We start from the raw sequence: 18,879 nt of genomic DNA, 5'->3' as shown, positions 1-18,879 counted from the left end.
CCCCTCCCCCTCCCCACCCCTTTCTTTCCCTGAGAGGTTTCTTGAAATTGGAATCTATTAGTATTTCCCAGAATCTGAACTTTTTCTGAAAAAGAAAGTAAAATACCAGGGGACATTGTGGCCCTAAGTGCTTTTTTATTTTCTTAAAGTTTGAGCTTACTTTGTTGCCTGCAAGACTGAATGTGTTTTCTCTTTTCAAAAGATCTTGTGTTAGGGTTCTCTTAAATATGTCATTTGTTTATTTATCAAAGAAAAACAGTTTAAGAAGGCTTTGTACTGACAAGTATGAGGTATAAACTTGTGATTTCTGTTTGTAGTATTTACTCAATATAATCAAGCAAATTTTAAAAGGCAAAATAACTCAATAGGGGCTGGAGCTCTAGCCCAGGGGTAGAGCACTTGGCTAGAATGTGCAGTTGGTTTGATCTCCAGAACCACCACCACCAAAAAAGTAATGAATAGTAGAGAGAAGGAGTTTCTGGACAAGGGAAGGTGGGGTTTTTTGTTTGTTTTTGGTTTGTTTTGGTATTGCCTCTTCGAGGAAGGTCAATTTCACTGACTGAAGATAAGAGACAGTAAAATCTGCTACAGAGGGGGGCATTCACATTCTTAATGATGAAGGTTGTGGTTTTGTTATTAGCTTAGTCTTGATTTTATTAGATGGAATAATCACTAAATGTTTTAATCCATTCTTTCTGAGACGTAAGTCATATAAAATAACCCACTTGCAGCATAAAATTTGTTGTTTTGACAAATTTATGTACTAATTCCGCTATCATCCTGGCCAAGATATAGGACATTTTCATTACCCTAGAAAGTATCCTCATACCTCCCAGTTGTGACATCAAACTCAAGATTAAGAGGCCTTTGGATTTATTGACCTGTGTAGAAGTTAGCCGGAATGTGAAGGGCCAGCCTTGGGACAAATTCCCAAAGCCACCATGGCCATACAGCAGTTGGAAAATGTGCAGATGACAGAGGGGCCAGGGTGTTTATCGATACAAGTTTGAGGAGAAGACACACAAATCATTTGCACTGGCCTTCATTAGCTATAGATAAGGGGTTGGGACAACACAAGTGGACAAAGTCTGGGATAGTAAGTTTAACTATGAAGAAAAATGTTTGCTACTTGGTTGGTTGGTTTCAAAAATAGAATGGGATGTGGCCTTAATGGGTGAACTTCAGCATACAGGAAGGAAAGTGGCATAGTTTTTCCCTTGTTGATTTATTTGAAGCTGTAAATTAAAATGGCCCTCTCTTATCTCTCTCCTCCCTCTGTTGTCTGACCTGTAATAAAATGTAAGACATGGCAGAATTCTTATCATGGTCCACATCTGCCATCCCCAGCAACCATGGTTTGGTCTTTACTGTTAAGGCTTAGTCGAATCTTTTCTACAACTTCATAAAAATGAAATCATACCAGTATATATACTTTTGTGCCTGGCTTTTTTGCTCAACATGTTTTTTTTTTAATCCATCTGTGATAGTATATGTGCCAGTAGTTCCTTTCTTTTTATGTCTAAATAGTCCATTAAGTCCACATTTTGTTCATCTGTTCACTTACGGTTACCATTTTCAGTTTGCTTCTTACTTTTAGCTATTATTGAATAAAACTATGACAAATATTCATGGGTAAGTCTTTGTGTGGCTATGTGCTTTCATCTCTTTTAGGTAAGTACTAGGAGTGAAATTTTGGGCTCAAGGGTATGTCTGACTTCTAAGAGTCAATTAAGATAAGTGTCTGGAAATTCTCCTTGTTCTGTATCCTCTTCCACACTTGGTATATGATATTCCTAAGGCTGTTGTAACAAAGTACCATAAACTCATTGGTCAAAACAGCAGAAATTTATTGTCTCACAATTTTGAAGGTCAGAAGTCCAAATTGGCACAGGTAGAGGGCCCTACTCTTAAACTCCTATAAATATGATATACTTCCTTGCCTCTCTAGCTTTTTATCTTTGGTGGTTGCTGCAATCTTGGTGTTAACTTGTAGCTCCATAATTCCAATTTCTGTCTTTATCACATGATGTTCCCCATGTAAGTCATTGTCTTCACATGTCTTCTTATTAAAATAAGGAAACTAGTCATATTGGATGAGGGTCCCGCCCTACAGCATTATGACCTTATCTTAACGGATTAAATTTGCAGTGATCCTATTTACATATGGTCACATTCTTAAGTGTTAAGAGTTAGGACTTTAGTATATCTTTCTTTTTGGTACCAGGGATCAAACTTGGGTCCTTATGTTTGCGAGGCAGGCAGCGACACCACTGAGCTAAATCCCCAACCTATCTCAAAAGATAATATATCTTTTGAGGAATATAACTCAGTCCACAATGTGTTGTAGTAAAAGTCTTTTGTTGTTAGTTATTCCTGAGGGTAGAAAATGGTATCTCATATTTTTTTAAAAAATCTTTTATTATGAATCATTTCAGACTTAAAACATGTTACAAAAAGTAATACAGAGAAAGTATTTATGAATAGCTTTCACTTGGATTAACATTTTGCCGTACGGCATTAGCTTATATAGCCAGAATATGTCAAAATGAGGAAACAACTTACGTCATACCATCACTAATCTACAAACTTTACTGTATCTTGCCACCTTTCCCAAAGCAATCTTTATCTAGTGGAGGATGTAATCGTAGCATTAGTCTCCCTTAAACTGGAATAGTTCCTCACTCTTTTCATTTGATGACTTTGACGTGTTTGAAGAGTATAAGCTAATTTGTAGACTTCCTCAACTTGAATTTATTTGATGTTTGCACATGATTTGATTCAGATTCCAGTTTTTTAATTAAAATCCAAGTGGATGATGTATACACGTGATCTACAATTTAAAAAATATAAATGAGTATGCACTTAAGCAAAATATGTCTACTGCCTGCCCTTGTCTCCAAGCCTCCCTATAGAAGGTGATGATAGCAATTTCTTACACTTTCCAGAGATGACTCTGGAAGCTTGTGTGTGTATATAGAATATGTAATATATGCTTGTACATAGTTATATAGATATAAACTTATAGTATTTTAGCCAGTTGGTAACAGCTAATTCTAATCAGGACTCAACCCTTCATGTTTTAGCATATATTTTGTGTGCTTTACACTGTGGTGTCTTGGAGACCTGTCCATACTGGTACATATGTAAGAAGTGTCTGTCTTCCATTGTGTGAGTATGCTATAGTTCATTTACGCAGACTCTATTAAGGACATTAGCCTAGATGTGTGACATCAGCTGGCTACAGATACTTCTTCAGTTTGTTTCTCCATCTCAAAATGACTGCTCACTTAGAGCTGTATAGCAGGTAATGGGACATGAGTGACTAACTAGAAACTGATTATAAGCTATAAATTGAATGAAATTTTGATATATAGTAACAGATATTTGGGACATGTTAGTCCAAAATTAGAGCCATTTTCCTGTATTCATCTATTTTCATCTTTCCTTTATGACTGTGAGTTGCTCAAGTATGAGTTTTTTGCCTGTAAATTTTATTGCTTTTCTGAGTATAAGATATATAGCCTAATCATATCTTGTAGTTTTTTTTTTAGTAGTAGGGACTGACCAGGGTCTTTGCACTGAAGTACATCCCAACCCTTGCCCCCTTTCATGACAGTATCTCACTAAGTCACTAAAGTTCTGTTACTGGGCTCACACTTAATATCCTTCTGTTACAACCTCTAAATACCAATTATAGGCAGTCACCACCACACCTGGCTTCTTATAGCCTTTTTTAAACTGTAAAGTTTACAGCATAAAATTCCAGGTCTCCAACCCTCAAAAACCACTATAATATACTTTATTCTAACTGTATAAAACACCAATCTGTCTCCTTTGCGCATTTGGGTTATTTTTGTATAACAGAAGCCTTTTATACAATGTGGATAGTAATCCTTTGCCATAAGTTGCCAGTATTGTTTTCTGACATTTTTCTTTTAATTTTTTTATTATATCTGCTACAAATAAGGTTTTTTTGCAGTTATATTTATTTTCCTTTGGCTAAGGACTCGTGGCTCTGAAAGGCTTTCTGTATCCAAAGTTATATAAATGTTTTTCTCTGTTTTCTATTACTCTTATAATTTTAAAGTTTTTGTAATTTCTTGCGTATGTTGTGAAGTGGGATCTAACTTCGGTCAGCATGGTGGTGGGCCCTTCCATCCATCCATCCATCCATCTGCCCATCTGTTCATTGAACAAGACGCCCAGCACCTTCCTACCTTGTGTGGAGCAGGGTTCTGGATAGTGAGAAGGCAGCAGTGAATGAAACTGGCAAGGTCTCCTCTGGTACGTCTCACAGTTTTGTAGGGAGGCAGACTGTTGAGAGAAGCCTTGAGGTGTGAGGAAGACTACGTAAACTGGGGAGGACTGTGCGGTAGAGTGTAACTAGGGGACTTCTGCTGGGGAGAGCAGGAGCCACACCTCTTTTAAGAGATGGCATTTTAGCCAGTGTCATCTACTGAAAAATCTGTTCATTCTCTATAGATTTGAAAGGCAACCTTTCAAATATACTGAATTTCCATATACCTAATGTATATGACCGTGTATTTTTCTGGATTCTATCCTGTAGTTCTGTTTCGTTATGTCCCGCTGTTTCATTTGCTATTTTAGAATTTATTTTGTTTTGTAAGGCAAATCCCTCCTAGTTTTCTCTTCAAAATTTTAGTTACTGTTCTTACACATGTACTTTTCTAGTCAAGTTTTATCATCTGTTACTAACTTCCCTTAGTAACAATAAAACAGTAAAAATATGCCACTCTGATTTGAATTTCAAGAAGCAGATACATCAATTTGAGGAAGACTACTACTTTTGCAACATTTATTCTTCCTATTAAGTAACAAAATTATCTTTCACTCTGTTCACATCTTTCATTACATCCTTTGTTGGGCTTTTACAGAGTGATCAGGAAGAGCTTACGTATTTCTAGTAAGTGTACTCTGAGGTGGCTCATTTTTAGTTCCTGTTGTAACTGGGATTTAACTCATTCAGATTTTGTAAAGAAAAACTGTTTTGGACTGTCAAGTATTGTATCTGAAGACCTTTTGCTGCTGTGGTGCCTAAAACTTTACCACTTTATTATATTCTTTATATATTATACTTTTATGATTTAAGATATCCCTGTTTAGTCCATTTGATATATGACCTTTTCAAAGCATAAAAATATAAAAAAGTCTTCAGTTCAAAGAAAAATCTGCCTAAGTAAGATAAACCCATGAAGCTATGTTTTTCAAACACAAAGACTTACTCTGCTTAATGTAACCCTGCATTGGAGTAGGAGAGGTGACAGGGAAATAACATTTTAAGGGATAACAACAAATGCACTTTGTGAATGATGCTACTACATTTCATGTAGCCTTTGAAAAGTCCGGTGCCTTTCTGTGTTACCTAAGTCAGTGCTTTACAACCCTGTAACCAACACAGGAACCACAGTGATGAGGAGACACGTTCTGTGGCGTCCTGCCTTCTAACATAAGGAGATGAGAGTTTGGAACTTTGAAGGACACCAACACAGCAATCTGAATTTGGGCTTTTAATTTTTGTGTCATGTATTTAATTAATTTGATATAATCCCAATTGTTGATTCTTTGTAATATTTCCTGTGTAATCAGGGTTTTGTTCATAAAGTCTTTGCCATATATCTTTAAGAGTTTTACCTATTCCATTTTCTAGTAGATTTTGTGATTCTGTTTCAATATTTAGATCTTTGATCCATTTTGATTTTATTTATTTATTTTGGTATTGGGGAATCAAACTCAGGACCTTGTGCTTGCAAGGCAGGCAGTGGAACCACTGAACTAAATCCCCATCCCCCATTTTGATTTTAAATCAGTGCATGATTAGAGATGTGGGTCTAGGTTCAAAACCCTTAAGTATTTCAGTTTCCTTGATGCCATCGTGAAAAGTGCTGTTTCCCTTATTTCTCTCTCAGTGAGTTTGTCATTCATATTTTATTTGGTGGTGACATGATATTCTACAGAGAAGATGCCAAAAACTCCAGCAAAAGACTCCTAGAATTAATAACCAGTGTTCCTGTATACGAATAACAAAGGCACTCCTTTATCTTTACTCTTCCTGTCCTTGACTCCCAGGTCACTTCATGTATTTATCTCTGACTTATTCATGATAATGCCTATTTTTCTTGCACCTATTTTATTTATGTTGGAAGGTAAAACATTTTTCTCGTCTAGATCTCTGTATCCTGTCCATTCTCCTCTCTTGCTCCTTGATTTTTCACAGCCCTCAGAGGTTTGTTTTGGTTTTTTGTTTTTGTTTCTTGTTTTGTTTTGTTTATTGCATAATCCCTTGTTGAGGAGGGCGTTTTAGTTTCAGGAGTTAGTGACGTTCAAGGATGTGTCTGTGGATTTCACTTGGGATGAGTGGATGCAGCTAGATCCTGCTCAGAGAAACCTGTATGGCAAAGTCATGCTGGAGAACTACAGGAACCTGATCTCATTGGGTAAGGATTTCTTGTAACTCAAGACCTACTTCTTGATACCTCATGATCCTGTGTGACCTCTGAAATTCAGATCTGGACTGGAAACCTAGCTCTCACAGAGCTTTGTTTTAGGGTATTTACTTTGTATCCCATTTCAAGGTGAAAGGTCTTTTCTTCCATAGAGAATGGAAAATGGGGAACTTCCTGAGCCACACCTTCCTATCACAGAAGCCTTGAAAGAGAAGGGATCAGAACTGTGCTGGGGTTGGTTTTTAGTCTCGGTTCAGAACCTACACTGGATCTCTTTCCTTCCAAGCAGGGCTTCAGCTTTCTAAACCAAGTGTGATATCCCAGCAGGAGCAAGAACTGAGCCTGAGGAACAAAGAACCCCCAGGGTGTGTCTCTCCAGGTGGGTGTCAAGATGCCAGGCCCTGTCACAGGAACGTGTCTCCCTGGGGAGTAGTCACTTCAGAGGTCTTTGTGTCTTGAGAGCATAGTGCCAGTTAACATATTTTCTATCAGGAGATGGCGCACAGTATTGATAAGACTCATTCTCCTTGGCTCGCACATGTGTCCTTATCGTGGAGGGAGGTAATAAGCAATGGGAGCTAAATGAGTTACTATATTTGTAGCACTCCTGGGTTGCCTGAGACATACTGAGCATTCAGTGAATGTCAGCAGTTATTACCTTCTCTTTGTTCTGTACTTTGCATTCAGTCTCCTCTGAATAGGCTATCTTCTCTAATGTCTTTGATGAGTGTTACTTCCCGGCCTAATCTGTACCTGTAGCTTCTTGTGAGTACATTCAGGGAATACATTGATGGTGGCATTGCATAGGTGAGTTAAGGTGTGGAAAATCTGCAACATTGGACTGAGATGGTATCTTACTGCATTCCTTGAGAGAAGATTGGTAAAGTCAGGGCCCTGTTCTTGGTCAAGCTATGGATAGTCAATTCAGTCTAACATGCATTCCAGAAAGTTTACCTAATAGTCGTGAGAATGTTAGGTCAGATACAAAAGTCAGGAATCACGGATTGTTTTCTAAAGGTACAGGTATTTCATGTAAGATAAGCCTTCCAGGGTCATAAGGCTTCCAGTAGGCCTGCCTGTGTTTATTACATCTCCTTATGAGAAGGAAAAGAAGTTGCTCATTACTGTACTTGGTTATAGAAATTCTGTTGCACTTATTTCTTTGGGAATGTTTAATTTCACCACAGAGGCATTTAACCTCATGACCATCAGTTCCAATTGCCAATAAGCTTTCTAAAGAATAGGATTCTAGGAAAGGAATCACTGGGTCAAATACTATAGACATGTTCATGAATCTTGCTACATACTTCACAATTTTCAATACTATTTTGTGTTCTTAATGCTGATTCATTTATTATGACATGACCTCATTTTTTTTTTTTTTTTTTTTTTGGTTTTTTGAGACAGGGTCTCACTATGTAGTCGAGACTGACCTGGAACTCACTATGTAGCCCAGGCTGGTCTTGAACTCACAGTGATCCTCCTGCCTCAGCCTCCCAAGTGCTGGGATTACAGGTATGTGCCACCATGCCCGGCTATGACATGACCACTTAAGGCAGCTCTAATTGCTTTATTTTAATAGATTTCTGTGGATTGTATTAACTATTGTTATTTTTATTTATTCTTAGGTGAATGACCTATTCCTATCATAAGTATTTATTGAGTGGTAGGCCCTATTCCTAGCACTGAAATATAGCAGTATGCAAATCGAGGAGACAATAAACTAAATAAGAAAGGAAGAGACTCAGAAGGGAAGGGAAGGAAAGAAAAAAGGGAGCAAATGAATACGATGTGATGGTAGGTGTTGTGTGGAAAGATAAGGCAGCTTAACAGAAGCAGATTAATAAACAAGAGTGCCATTAAAAACAAAAGTGCCATTTTATAGGGCTGGTTGAGGAAGGCCTTTCCTGAAGGTACTTCTGAACTCCAGCGAAGCAGTAGGCCACATGGAGAAGCACTCTGGGTTCAGGGAACAGCAATCTGGAAGGGCCTGCACTAAGAGAGACACAGACAGCATCCTCGGAAGGGAGAGGAGTAGTTTTTTAAACTTTTCCTTTACTCCTTCTGTTCAAAATCTGTTTTTCTATCAGATTTTTAGTTTCTATGAGCTGTACTCTTAGTCTCTGAGTGTTTTGGTTTTTAACCCCCTGTGGTAGGAGAAATCCAACTCAGGACCTTGTGCTTTTGAGGCAGGTGCCCCGCCACTGAGCTAAATCCCTGGCCCCTCTTTTTTTAGTAGCAATTTCCGAAAGACATGTATGTTCTCTTGGTTGTTTTTTGGGTATATTGGGGTAGACATGCAGCATTGTTTTCCGTGCTTACCAGATTCTTTTAGTGGGTTTTTGAAGGCTTTCACTGTCATTTCCATGAGTTTTCAGAGGCAGTAGTGGGAACCATGTTGTTGGTGCAGTTTTCCCCTCTCACTTTGCCCCACCCCTATCCCCATACTTCCCCATTGTGTGGGAGTGTAAAGATTCTTCCTTTGCTTACAATTACATCTCATACTGCACTGGACATGTCTCTTGGGGTATCTGTGTACCTGCCCACTAGCATAATCTCACTGCATCGTCATTGAGCACACCTTTTCTTGTGCGCTGCCTATCCCAGTGCCTGCCAGAGTAAGTATTTCATGTGTTTGTTGAGTGGATATTGAATAACATCAAGTAAAATTTTTAGAAATCAGGTGAAAATGTATATTTGAAAGTCATAACCATAGTTGTGAAATTCTCATCAATGAGGATTCAGTAGTTATCAGCAATATTGAGTGAGAAAGGCAGAATAGCCTGGATTGAACCCTAAAGCCAGTTACTTTTTGCTGTGGACTGGAGGTGCCCTAGCAAAAGGCCCTTGGAAAGCATGAGCAGAGGAGGAGCAGGCAGTTGAGGGCAGAGCTGGATCAAAGGAGGAAAGAAAAGTAGTGTCGAGCAAGAAATGCAAAGTGCCTTATCCTGCCAGTGATGAGGAAGTGGGCTGCAGCCCAGCAGAGGGGTTAGTTCTGAGGAAGGTGTGCCGTGAGTGGAGAAGCGAAGGAGAAACTAGGAAAGACTACATGAATAAATGACGAGGGCAGATAAGCTCAGACTGTTGTGGAAAAGGAAGCAAGAACAGGAACAGAACGAAGTCCAAGGCAGAGTGCCTCGTGCTGTTTCTGACGGGAAGGATGCGACTGTAGCTACAAGAGCAGTCGTATCTCTTACAGAAAGAGCTGAAGATGGAGAAGTGGAGGAGTGGATTTGAGCCCAGAGAACATGGTGATGTGCAAACTTCAGATCTTGTTCTTTCCGGATTTGCTTGGACGTCACTGCCAGTCCAGTCTGGGATTTAGTCCTCTTAGCGTCTGGTCCATACCAAGAAGAGACAGCATCGACTGATGGGTGCCCGGCTCTTCCCTCCAGGCATCCTCCCATTTACTCATCCTAACAAAACTAGAGGGTAGGTGTTGTTGGCCTCTTTTACGCTGGGAGAAACAGACTCAGCAAAATGAAATAACATACCAGAATTTGAACACAGGTGCTTTTTTTGCTTTGTTTTTCTTTTCAGGTTTAATGATAATTCTGAGAAAAGGCAAAGATTGTAACTTCTTTGTTTTGCCCTGCTGTCACTTATTTTGTAGTAAGGCTAGAACTTATAGCCAGGCTTAATTTTTTTTTTTTGGCATGATTGTCTTTTATTTTTCTGTACAAAAGGTTCATATATAGTTGTTGAATGGAACACTTTGTTAGATTTTGCTCCTGTTTTATAAAAGATGAGTAGAAATATAAAGATATAAGTGGTATTCTTTGTGCCAGTATTATTGCTAGTAAGCTTGTTAATGTTTAATCAAAGCTGGACAGCAGTAGTAATACAGAAAGTTGTGGATTTAAGCCTTTGATTAGTGATCATTGGACTTAAATCAATTTTTGGTGTTCTGTTATGGAAGAAACAAAAGTTAAGGTGTCTATAAAATTTTAGAGATCTGTTATCAAAGATTATTTCTAAAAATATAATGGGGGATTCTGTAATATTTCAAGCTCTCCAGGCATCTCCCCATGACCACCCTAAGGGAAAGCCTGCTGTTTGTTTTTTGAACATTTTGAGATGTTCTATATGAGTGTCAGGAGTAGCTTAACTTTTGCACAGTGGAAGGAACAAATACAAAAGGAGAAATGTACTGGCTTGCTCCGTAGAGTGGGAGCTGCTGGCCAGGCTCCTCCCGAATACTCTGCAAGCTCTTCGTCTCTACGATGGCCTGTTCCAGCCATAAATACTGGTATGCTTCCCCAGACACCTCCACCCTGGAGACTCTTGTTCATGTCCTGGTGACTCCCTAGGTTATGTAAGTCCTATAAATTAGTAAGAAAAGGCTGAAAAAGCACTTTATGCCAAGGGAGTATGGGCTGTCACAAGAAAATTCTTTTTAGGAGAAAAGGAAATGCAGGACTGTGTAATGCTTAACATAAAATAATAGCAATGGCAATGATGAAAGTCAACAGTCATGGAACCCTTACTGTGGCCAAGCATAGGCTGTATGCTTTATAATGTCCTTATAATGGCACAGCAGAATGTTAAGGATCTGAAACATTGTCCAGTCCAGGAAGATCTTCAGTTTTGTGGGGTTTATTGCTTGTTTGTTTTACAGTACAAATTGATTTATTTAAAACAGTTACAAAAAAAGCACAACAAAATAGAGATTATCCTTAGAATTATTAATACTTTGTTAAAGATCAGATAGGATTAGAGGGTAAGAAATGGTACTGGGTGGGGGGAGCACCTGACTAGTTCTAAGGCTTTAGATACAATGCACTTGATTACGTATTAATTCAGCCATTACAAACTGGAGACTGAAGTTGGGGGTCAGTAATTTATCTACAGGGAGCTCCTACACAAATCAGATCCAACCAGACCTCCCCAGTGCCATCCTTCTCTAATGCTTAGGACTCTAACGCCACCTGGTTGACAAAGTTTCCATCCTTTCTCCACCCCATTCCCTATTCATATATTTTTCCCTCCCCTAAGGTGCTGTGCAAGCTGAGAGCTGTTTGCTCTCTGTAGCTGGAACTTACACTGTTTGTGCTACCAGGATCCTGTATGACTGGAAAGTTTGTAGTGCACAGTCTTATTTTAATACTTCTGATTAGCCATGAGTACGGTCTCTTCCCCAACACAATCCAGATTCTCTTCAGTCATGTGTGAAGCAAGTATGAGGGATCAATCATGCCTTCAGGAAGACCAGCAAGAGCTACAGTTTTTGAGGCTTAATGCTTAAGTTTTAGGCCTACAATACTGCACTAAGTTTGAGTAAAGGCGTCCTAACAATTTTTCATTTTCTAGCTAGACAGTTGTATAATCTGACAAAAAATTAAATTTCCTTCCCTCTGAATTTCATAATTTTATTCGTCACCTTTGAGAATAACAGTAAAGTAGTAGTAATAGTAATAGCTGAATGTAGTGGCTCACAGTCCCAACACTCTGAGAAGCTCAGGCAGGAGGATGGCAACTTCACGACCAACACAGGCAACTCAGCAACTTAGTAAAACCAGTAGTAGTAATAGCATCCTTTCCTTGATTCTGTCATTAGTGAGAATTCTTCTAATGTTTTTTTATACTTAGTGTAATGCCATTGTTTTTGTTTTGAATGAGGAATGGATGTTGGATGTATTTTTCAAGCATCTATCAAGTTGTTGATACATTCTTTGTTCTGTGACCTGTTAGTATGATATTATTAGGTCCTTTTTTTTGGTGTTTTGTGTTTTCTTTTGTTTTTTGAAACAGGATTTTGCTATGTAATTCAGACTGGCCTTGAACTCATATGTAGCCCAGGCTGGCCTTGAACTCATGGTGATCTTCCTGCCTCAGCCTCCCGCGTGCTGGGACTATAGTCCTGCACCACCATGCCCGGCTTATTTCTAGATTCTTATTAGTGAATGATTCTTGAATTCCTACATGAATTCTTCTTGGTCATGGTTATGATCTTAAATAAATAGCACTGTTTAAGAACACTTACTAAAACTCCTGGCATGGATAGTACAATGACCTTGCAGAATAGGTCTACTGGTGACTAATTCTCCTATGAGTCTCTTTGTTTCACCTTCATTCCTGAAGGATGTACTTCATGACACAGTCATGAAGTTACACTTGTTTTCTTTAAGCACTTTAAAATGATTGATACACTTCCTTCTGGCATACATGGTTTCTAATACAAAATTCAATTAAGTTGAGCAACTAAATAAGTTGCCCACTCCTGTAAATTATTTTTCTCTGGATATTTTAAAGAGTATTTCTTTTTCTGTTTTTTTATTTAATTTGATTATAATACTCTAGACATGTATTTTCATGGCTTCATGATGTTTGTGGTTTATTAATCTTCCTAAGCTGTACGTTCATGTAACTTGCTAAATTTTTAAGTGTTTAGCCATCATTTCTTCACATTTTTTTCTTAGAACTCCTTTCTTGAGACTCTAGTGAGATTAATGTTAGGTCTTTTTAGTTTTGTCCCGTAATAGGTCCATGAGGCTCTCCTTGCTTTTTATTTTCAACTTCTTTCTTTCTGATGTTCAGACTGGATCATTTCTTTCAGTGTATCTGTCTTCAAGTTCCCTAATTCTTTCCTGTTATTTCTTTTTGGCTGTTGTACCTATCTACTATTTTTTTTTAATTTTGTAAATAAATAAGCAGCTTTGTATATTAGGATATTGTGTTTTTCAGTTCTCAAATACCCATTTGGTTATTTTTTATATCTTTGTTTTCTTTGCCAAGATTGTACCCATTTTTATCCATTGGAGCATGTAAGGCTTTGTTTTATTTTATTTAGATTTTTTTTTACTAGTACGTATTGTAGTGCATAATGTTTGCATTCCCGGTGGGGAGTTGGTACATGTACGTACATGTCTTAATTCCTTTTTCATCCCCTTTCCTTCCTTCCCTCTCTTCTCCATTTCTTTTTTGTTTTAGGTACGAGGATTGAACTCAGGGCCTTGCACTTGCTACACAGGCGCTGTGCGGCTGAGCTATATCCCTGACCCCTCATCCATTTCTTGATCCCCATACTTTATTTTTTTTTTGTATTTTTGCAGTACATAATTACATTCCTTATGTGGAATTGGTACATGTGCACAATACATTTCAATTCTTTTTTCATCCCCTTTCTTTTTTCTCCCTCTATCCCTCTTTTGTGTTTTTGTGGGTTTTTTTGTTTTTGGTTTTGGAGTTTTTGTTAGTACAAAGGATTGGACTCGAGCTCGTGCTTCCTGTATCTTTTCTACTTCCTTTATCTTTATTTTGCTCTTTTTTTATACTTTGGGTTTGTCGTATAAGAGAAAACACGAGATATTTAAGCTTCTGTATCTGATTTTCAGTAGATGAATGGATAAAGAAAATATGATATTTACACATTAAGAGCATACTACTCTGTAATAAAGAAAGACACTGAGTCATTTGTGGGAAAACAGATGCAACTTGAGACTATAACATTAAGTGAGATATATCAGATACACAAGGCAACTGCTTTAAAGTGTGTCCGTAATGGTCATCTCATTTGATGTCTAACGATTATCTAGTCCTGTGAAAGTTGTAATTTTCCTGGTTTTTATGCTTAGTGACTTCAAGGGATATCATAGACATCTTGAATACCATGTTATGAGACTCTGAGTCTTCTTCAAATGCTACAAAAATGTTGATTTTCTGTCTTTGTTTCTTTTAGTAGGCAGTAGACCTGATTGACTTCAGACTACAAAATCCACGCAGCTTCCTGGCTGAGGTTTATGGGTTGTAGTTTCAACTTCAGTTTAGTTGTCGAAAATGTCCATAGGTACTCAGATCTGTCCCACATATATGACCCATGGGACTGGTATGAAATTTGTCCAGTGGTCGCTCCTGATCCTGTCCTGTGCTGCTTAGGGTCATACTCATGTGTGTATAACTCACAGGTCAGCCCAGAAGTTCATATACACCTTTCAGGGTCACTTCCTGAGTTCCCCTCCTGTCTGTCTTCTCAGGGCTTTCAGATTCCCTAGAGTTCACCTTTTCAGCCCTCTGGCCACACATAGGGCCTTTAGTTGCCCCTCATGCTGCTGTGACTTCCTGTGGCTGCCTATATCCAGAGCCAGGTGTCAGGAAAACAAAGGTGAAATGGGGCTTCTCACTGCTCTTTGGGGCCAGGTTTTCTGTGGAGATTTTCGGTATGACAGCTTGGAGCTGCTTGCTCTGTCTTACTCTGGAACAGGCTCCTCCAGTTTGGTTTTAATTTGATCTCTTTTATCTACCTGCTTAACATGTAAATTTAGGTCAGATTATGGGCCATTCCTATTTTTGGTGAAAACATTCAAAGCTTATAGCTTTCCCTCTAAGCATTGGATGGGCTGCATCATACCAAATATTTCTCATTTCAGTGTGATTTCTTCCTTTATCCTTGCCTCCTCGGAATTTAATAGTTCTTTTTCAATTTCCAGAGTTTTACAAATGTCAAAACTTAATCTTTGGGTGTTATTTCCCTTTTGTGTGTGTAGTACTGAAGTGGCAGACTTCCGTTTGATTTATATGACTCCTATTTGCTAGTCCTGGAGGATGAAAGCACGCCAGAAGCTGTGGAGATAAAGCAAAAGTTTAATTACACCAGCTGACTAGCCTTGGTTCACATGCAGGATACTGGCTCCTTTCCAAGGTGTGAACAAAGAATGTGTACATTCTAAAGGGGACATTCCAAGTAAGGCATCTTTGGTCCACATTTTTTTTTTTTTTTGTATCCAGGATTGAACTCGGGTCCTTGCTCTTGCAAGGCAGAAAGCAGAACCACTGAGCTAAATCCCCAGTCCTCTTTAATACACATTTATTGGCTATAGAAATTGAATATGAATTAGCAATCAGGCTCAGTTATAGTATTAGTTTATACCTAATACTGGCAGCATGTTTAATGGGAGATTTAAACTACAGGGTCTACCTCATTTACATTCTGGTGAATTAACAAAACTCTCCTGGAGATAAAGACATTCTGAGATGTGTAAGTTGACTGCGACCTGTCTGGGCATGTTGGTAGGCCTGGGCATTTTGAACAAAGAGAATCTCAAGCATGCGGGTGTCCTGTAGTAAGTCCAGCTTAAACCATGGGAGGCTTATTTCACTTAGCAGCGTGTCCTTGAGGTTCATGCCTGTTGTAACATGTCAGGATTTCTTTGGCGGGGGGGTACCGGGGATTGAATTTGAGTCCTTGCACTTGCAAGGCAGACAGCAGAATCACTGAGCTTAATCCCCCGCCCTCAGGATTTCTTTTAATTTTAAGGCCAAATTATATTTTATATCTATACCACATTTTTTTTATTCATCCACTGTTAACATCGGTTTGCTTCCACCTTCTATTTTGAATAAAGCTGTGAACATTGATGTACAAATACCTGTTTTAGTTCTACTTTCAGGTCTTTGGGTTATATGCTGTGAAGTACAGTTACTGGATTCCCTGGTAATTTGGTGTTTTGTTTTGTCTTGTTTTGTTCTTGCTGTATACCCCAGGCTAGCCTCAAACTCATGTCAATCCTCCTGTCTCGGCTTCCCTAATGCTGGGATTACAGGCATGTACAACCATGCCCCGCCTCATTCTTTGAGAAAATGCAGTGTTTTCCATAGTGGTTGCACTATTTTACATTCCCACCAGCAAAGCACAAGGGTTCCAATTTCTCAACATTCTCACCAACATTTGTTATTTTCTGAGGTTTTTGTTGTCGTTGTTGTTGTTGTTGTTGTTTGTACTGGGGATCGAACGGGTCCTTGGGCTTGTGAGGCAGGTGGCAGAACCACTGAGCTGAATCCCCAGCCCTGCTTTCTGTTTTAATAGTGGCCATCCTAATCAATGTGAGGTGATAGTTCATGGTTTTGATTTGCATTTCTCTAAAGAGTAATGTTGCATGTTTTCTCATGTGCTTGGTGGCCATCTGTGTATCTTCCTTGGGAGAGGATCTATTTAAGTCCTTTACTTGGTTTTTATACAGCTTATTTGAGGGTGTGTGCACATGTGTGTGTTTTGTATTACAGCAGTTCTCCATATATTCTTTCAACTTTTGAGACGCTCGCTGTTTTAGCAATATCTGTTATTGATGATAAATAGCTAGTGTCTTGACCCAATGTAACAGACATCTCTTTGGGTAGTAGAAATGTTTTTTTCTTTTTCTATTTTTATTTTGTTTTGTTTTCTGACATGGTAATACTGCCTGAATATTCTTTGTTTTATGTGATTATTTTGCTTACTGCATCTGCCTTCCATGTTAATCTACAGACATAGTTTTAGCTACAATCATTATTCCCCATTTAGTTTTAAATAATAGGCTAATTCATATATTTCTTAGTTTATATTTTTTAGAAATAAAATTCATACTAATCTCTGCACCTACATTATCTTTGTTATTTCTGGTTCTTTTTGTATACATTTTTTAGTTTGTCATCAATTCTTTTTGGCTTTAAAAAAATATTTACCAGTGTTATTTACTCTGTTCTAAGTGGATTCAGTATTTTACTGCCAATTGATGTTTATTCCAACTTTCCCATTCAAAAGTTACTTTTTATTTAAGTTGAATATTTCATAAGTTTCAGGAATTCTTGGAGAGTACTGTAATCACTGAATCATACCCAGCCATGCACTATGTCTTTCTTCACTGCTCAGACAAAACACTTAACACCCACAACTTAATGGAAGAGAGGTTTATTTTGTCTCACATTCTACATTTCAGCCCATAGTCGGCTGGCTCCAAGGCATGGCAGGAGAACAACTACTCACTTTATGTCAACAGAAAACAGTGAGAGAAGGAGGAGCTGGGAAGAAAGATATAACTCAGTGACTGGCCTCTTCTGGACAGGCCCCACCTCCTAACAGCAGGTCAGCTACAATGCCCCTACAGTCCAGTCAGGGCTTTAGGGGGATATCTAGACACGAACCGTAACACTCTACCTAATGACACTTCGACCAATGACATTGCATATTGATAGTGCTTGCATAAGATTATATCACCTAGTGATGTGTAAATACACTCTACATTGTTTGCACAGTGACAATATCCACAGGGAAAGGGACATTGCTAGAACCTCTGCAATAGCCAGGACAGCACAAGGCAAATTAGTTAATTAGACGGAAAAGATAGAAAAAATGAGATTTAGGGAAGAAGCTGAGCTGTGGGCCTGACAAGTGCTGCTCTGGGCAGCAGAGAGCTTGCCACACCTTTATGCAGTACATCAGGAGACACAAATGTGACAGATGCCTCAGATGTGTCAGAGTACTGTCCACACTGAATTCCTTAGTCACAGTTTTCCTTTCCTCAGTCCTTTATAGGCCTGGCTCCATTGTCTTTGCGTTATGGTTTCCTGGGAAGATGTCTTAGGCCAGATTTAAAAAATTTTTAGGTAATCTGTCTTTTTCTTTAAATATGTCTTCAGAACTTTGAAATTAGATCTCTGCAGTCTATGATGATATATTGAATCTAATAACTTTTGTTTTAAAAAGGATATTCACACTTAAAATTGTTAATATTTCCCAAGATAGCAAATACTTTGTTTTTTTTCTCATTTGATTTTTGAAATATGCATGTAAACTGTGTTCTTTATTGAACAAAAACCTACTTATTTTTCTAAGCCCTCTTAACCTCCACCCAGTATACAACTACTATTCTGACATTTGTAATAATTCTGTTACCTTCCTGTTCTTTGTAATACTGCCATCTATAAATGAGCCTCTAAACAATATACTTACTTTTAATGTTTTTTGTTTGTTTGTTTGCTATACTGGGACTTGGACTCAGGGCCTTTGCAATGAGCTATTCTCCCACCCTTTTTAATTTTAAGATAGAGTCTTGCTAAATTGCCAGGCTGACCTCACACTTATGATCCTTCTACCTCACCCTTTTAGAATGCTGGGATTACAGGCATATGCCACTATACTCAGCTAGTTTTAGTCTGTTCTAAAACTTTATCTGAGCTGGGCATGCATGATGGTGCATACTTGTAATCCCGCACTTGGGAGTCTGAGGCAGGAGGATCCCTGTGAGTTTGAGACCAGCTTGGGCTACGTAGTGAGTTCCAGGTCAGTCTCAACTACATAATGAGACCCTGTCTCAAAAAACCAAAACAAAAACAAACAAACAAACAAAAAAACTTTATCTAGATAGAAAAAAATATATATATAATGTGTGTATATATAATTATGTATGTGTATATATGTAAAATGTCCATATGTATATTCTTACCTCTGCCTCATTCATTCAGATTGATATATGTAACTTTGGCCATTATTCCATCATTTATATATTTAACAATTTAATTTTCATTCTCTTGTTGATAGACATGGTTTTTCCAAATTTTTGCTATTCTGTATGATGCTACTTTAAAAATTATAAATCCTAGTGTTGAGCAAGGTACATTTATATATATATATACATATATATATACATATATATATATATAT

At 38.1% G+C, this 18,879-nt stretch overlaps 2 protein-coding genes across 4 annotated transcripts in view; both read left to right on the top strand.

The window, feature by feature from the left end:
- The window catches only part of Znf454 (zinc finger protein 454), a 48,052-nt gene that overhangs the window by 1,011 nt on the left and 28,162 nt on the right, over positions 1-18,879 (top strand). The window lies entirely within an intron of this gene.
- Zfp2 (ZFP2 zinc finger protein) overlaps positions 1-18,879 on the top strand; it is a 29,823-nt gene that overhangs the window by 4,048 nt on the left and 6,896 nt on the right. The window contains exons 4-5 of one of the 3 annotated variants that reach the window (XM_033761515.1): positions 6,323-6,455; positions 6,754-6,843. The exons of 1 other annotated variant lie outside the window; for it this stretch is intronic. In XM_033761515.1, the coding sequence (XP_033617406.1) occupies positions 6,323-6,455; positions 6,754-6,843 (223 nt within the window). The remainder of the gene's footprint in view (positions 1-6,322; positions 6,456-6,753; positions 6,844-18,879) is intronic. One more of the 3 variants, XM_033761516.1, reaches the window with a different exon arrangement.

The sequence above is a fragment of the Fukomys damarensis genome, unplaced genomic scaffold (genome assembly GCF_012274545.1).
Source record: "Fukomys damarensis isolate Sample0158 unplaced genomic scaffold, DMR_v1.0_HiC HiC_scaffold_9, whole genome shotgun sequence".
In the NCBI taxonomy this organism is placed as follows: Eukaryota; Metazoa; Chordata; class Mammalia; order Rodentia; family Bathyergidae; genus Fukomys; species Fukomys damarensis.
This window is presented reverse-complemented; position numbering and strand designations above follow the sequence as displayed.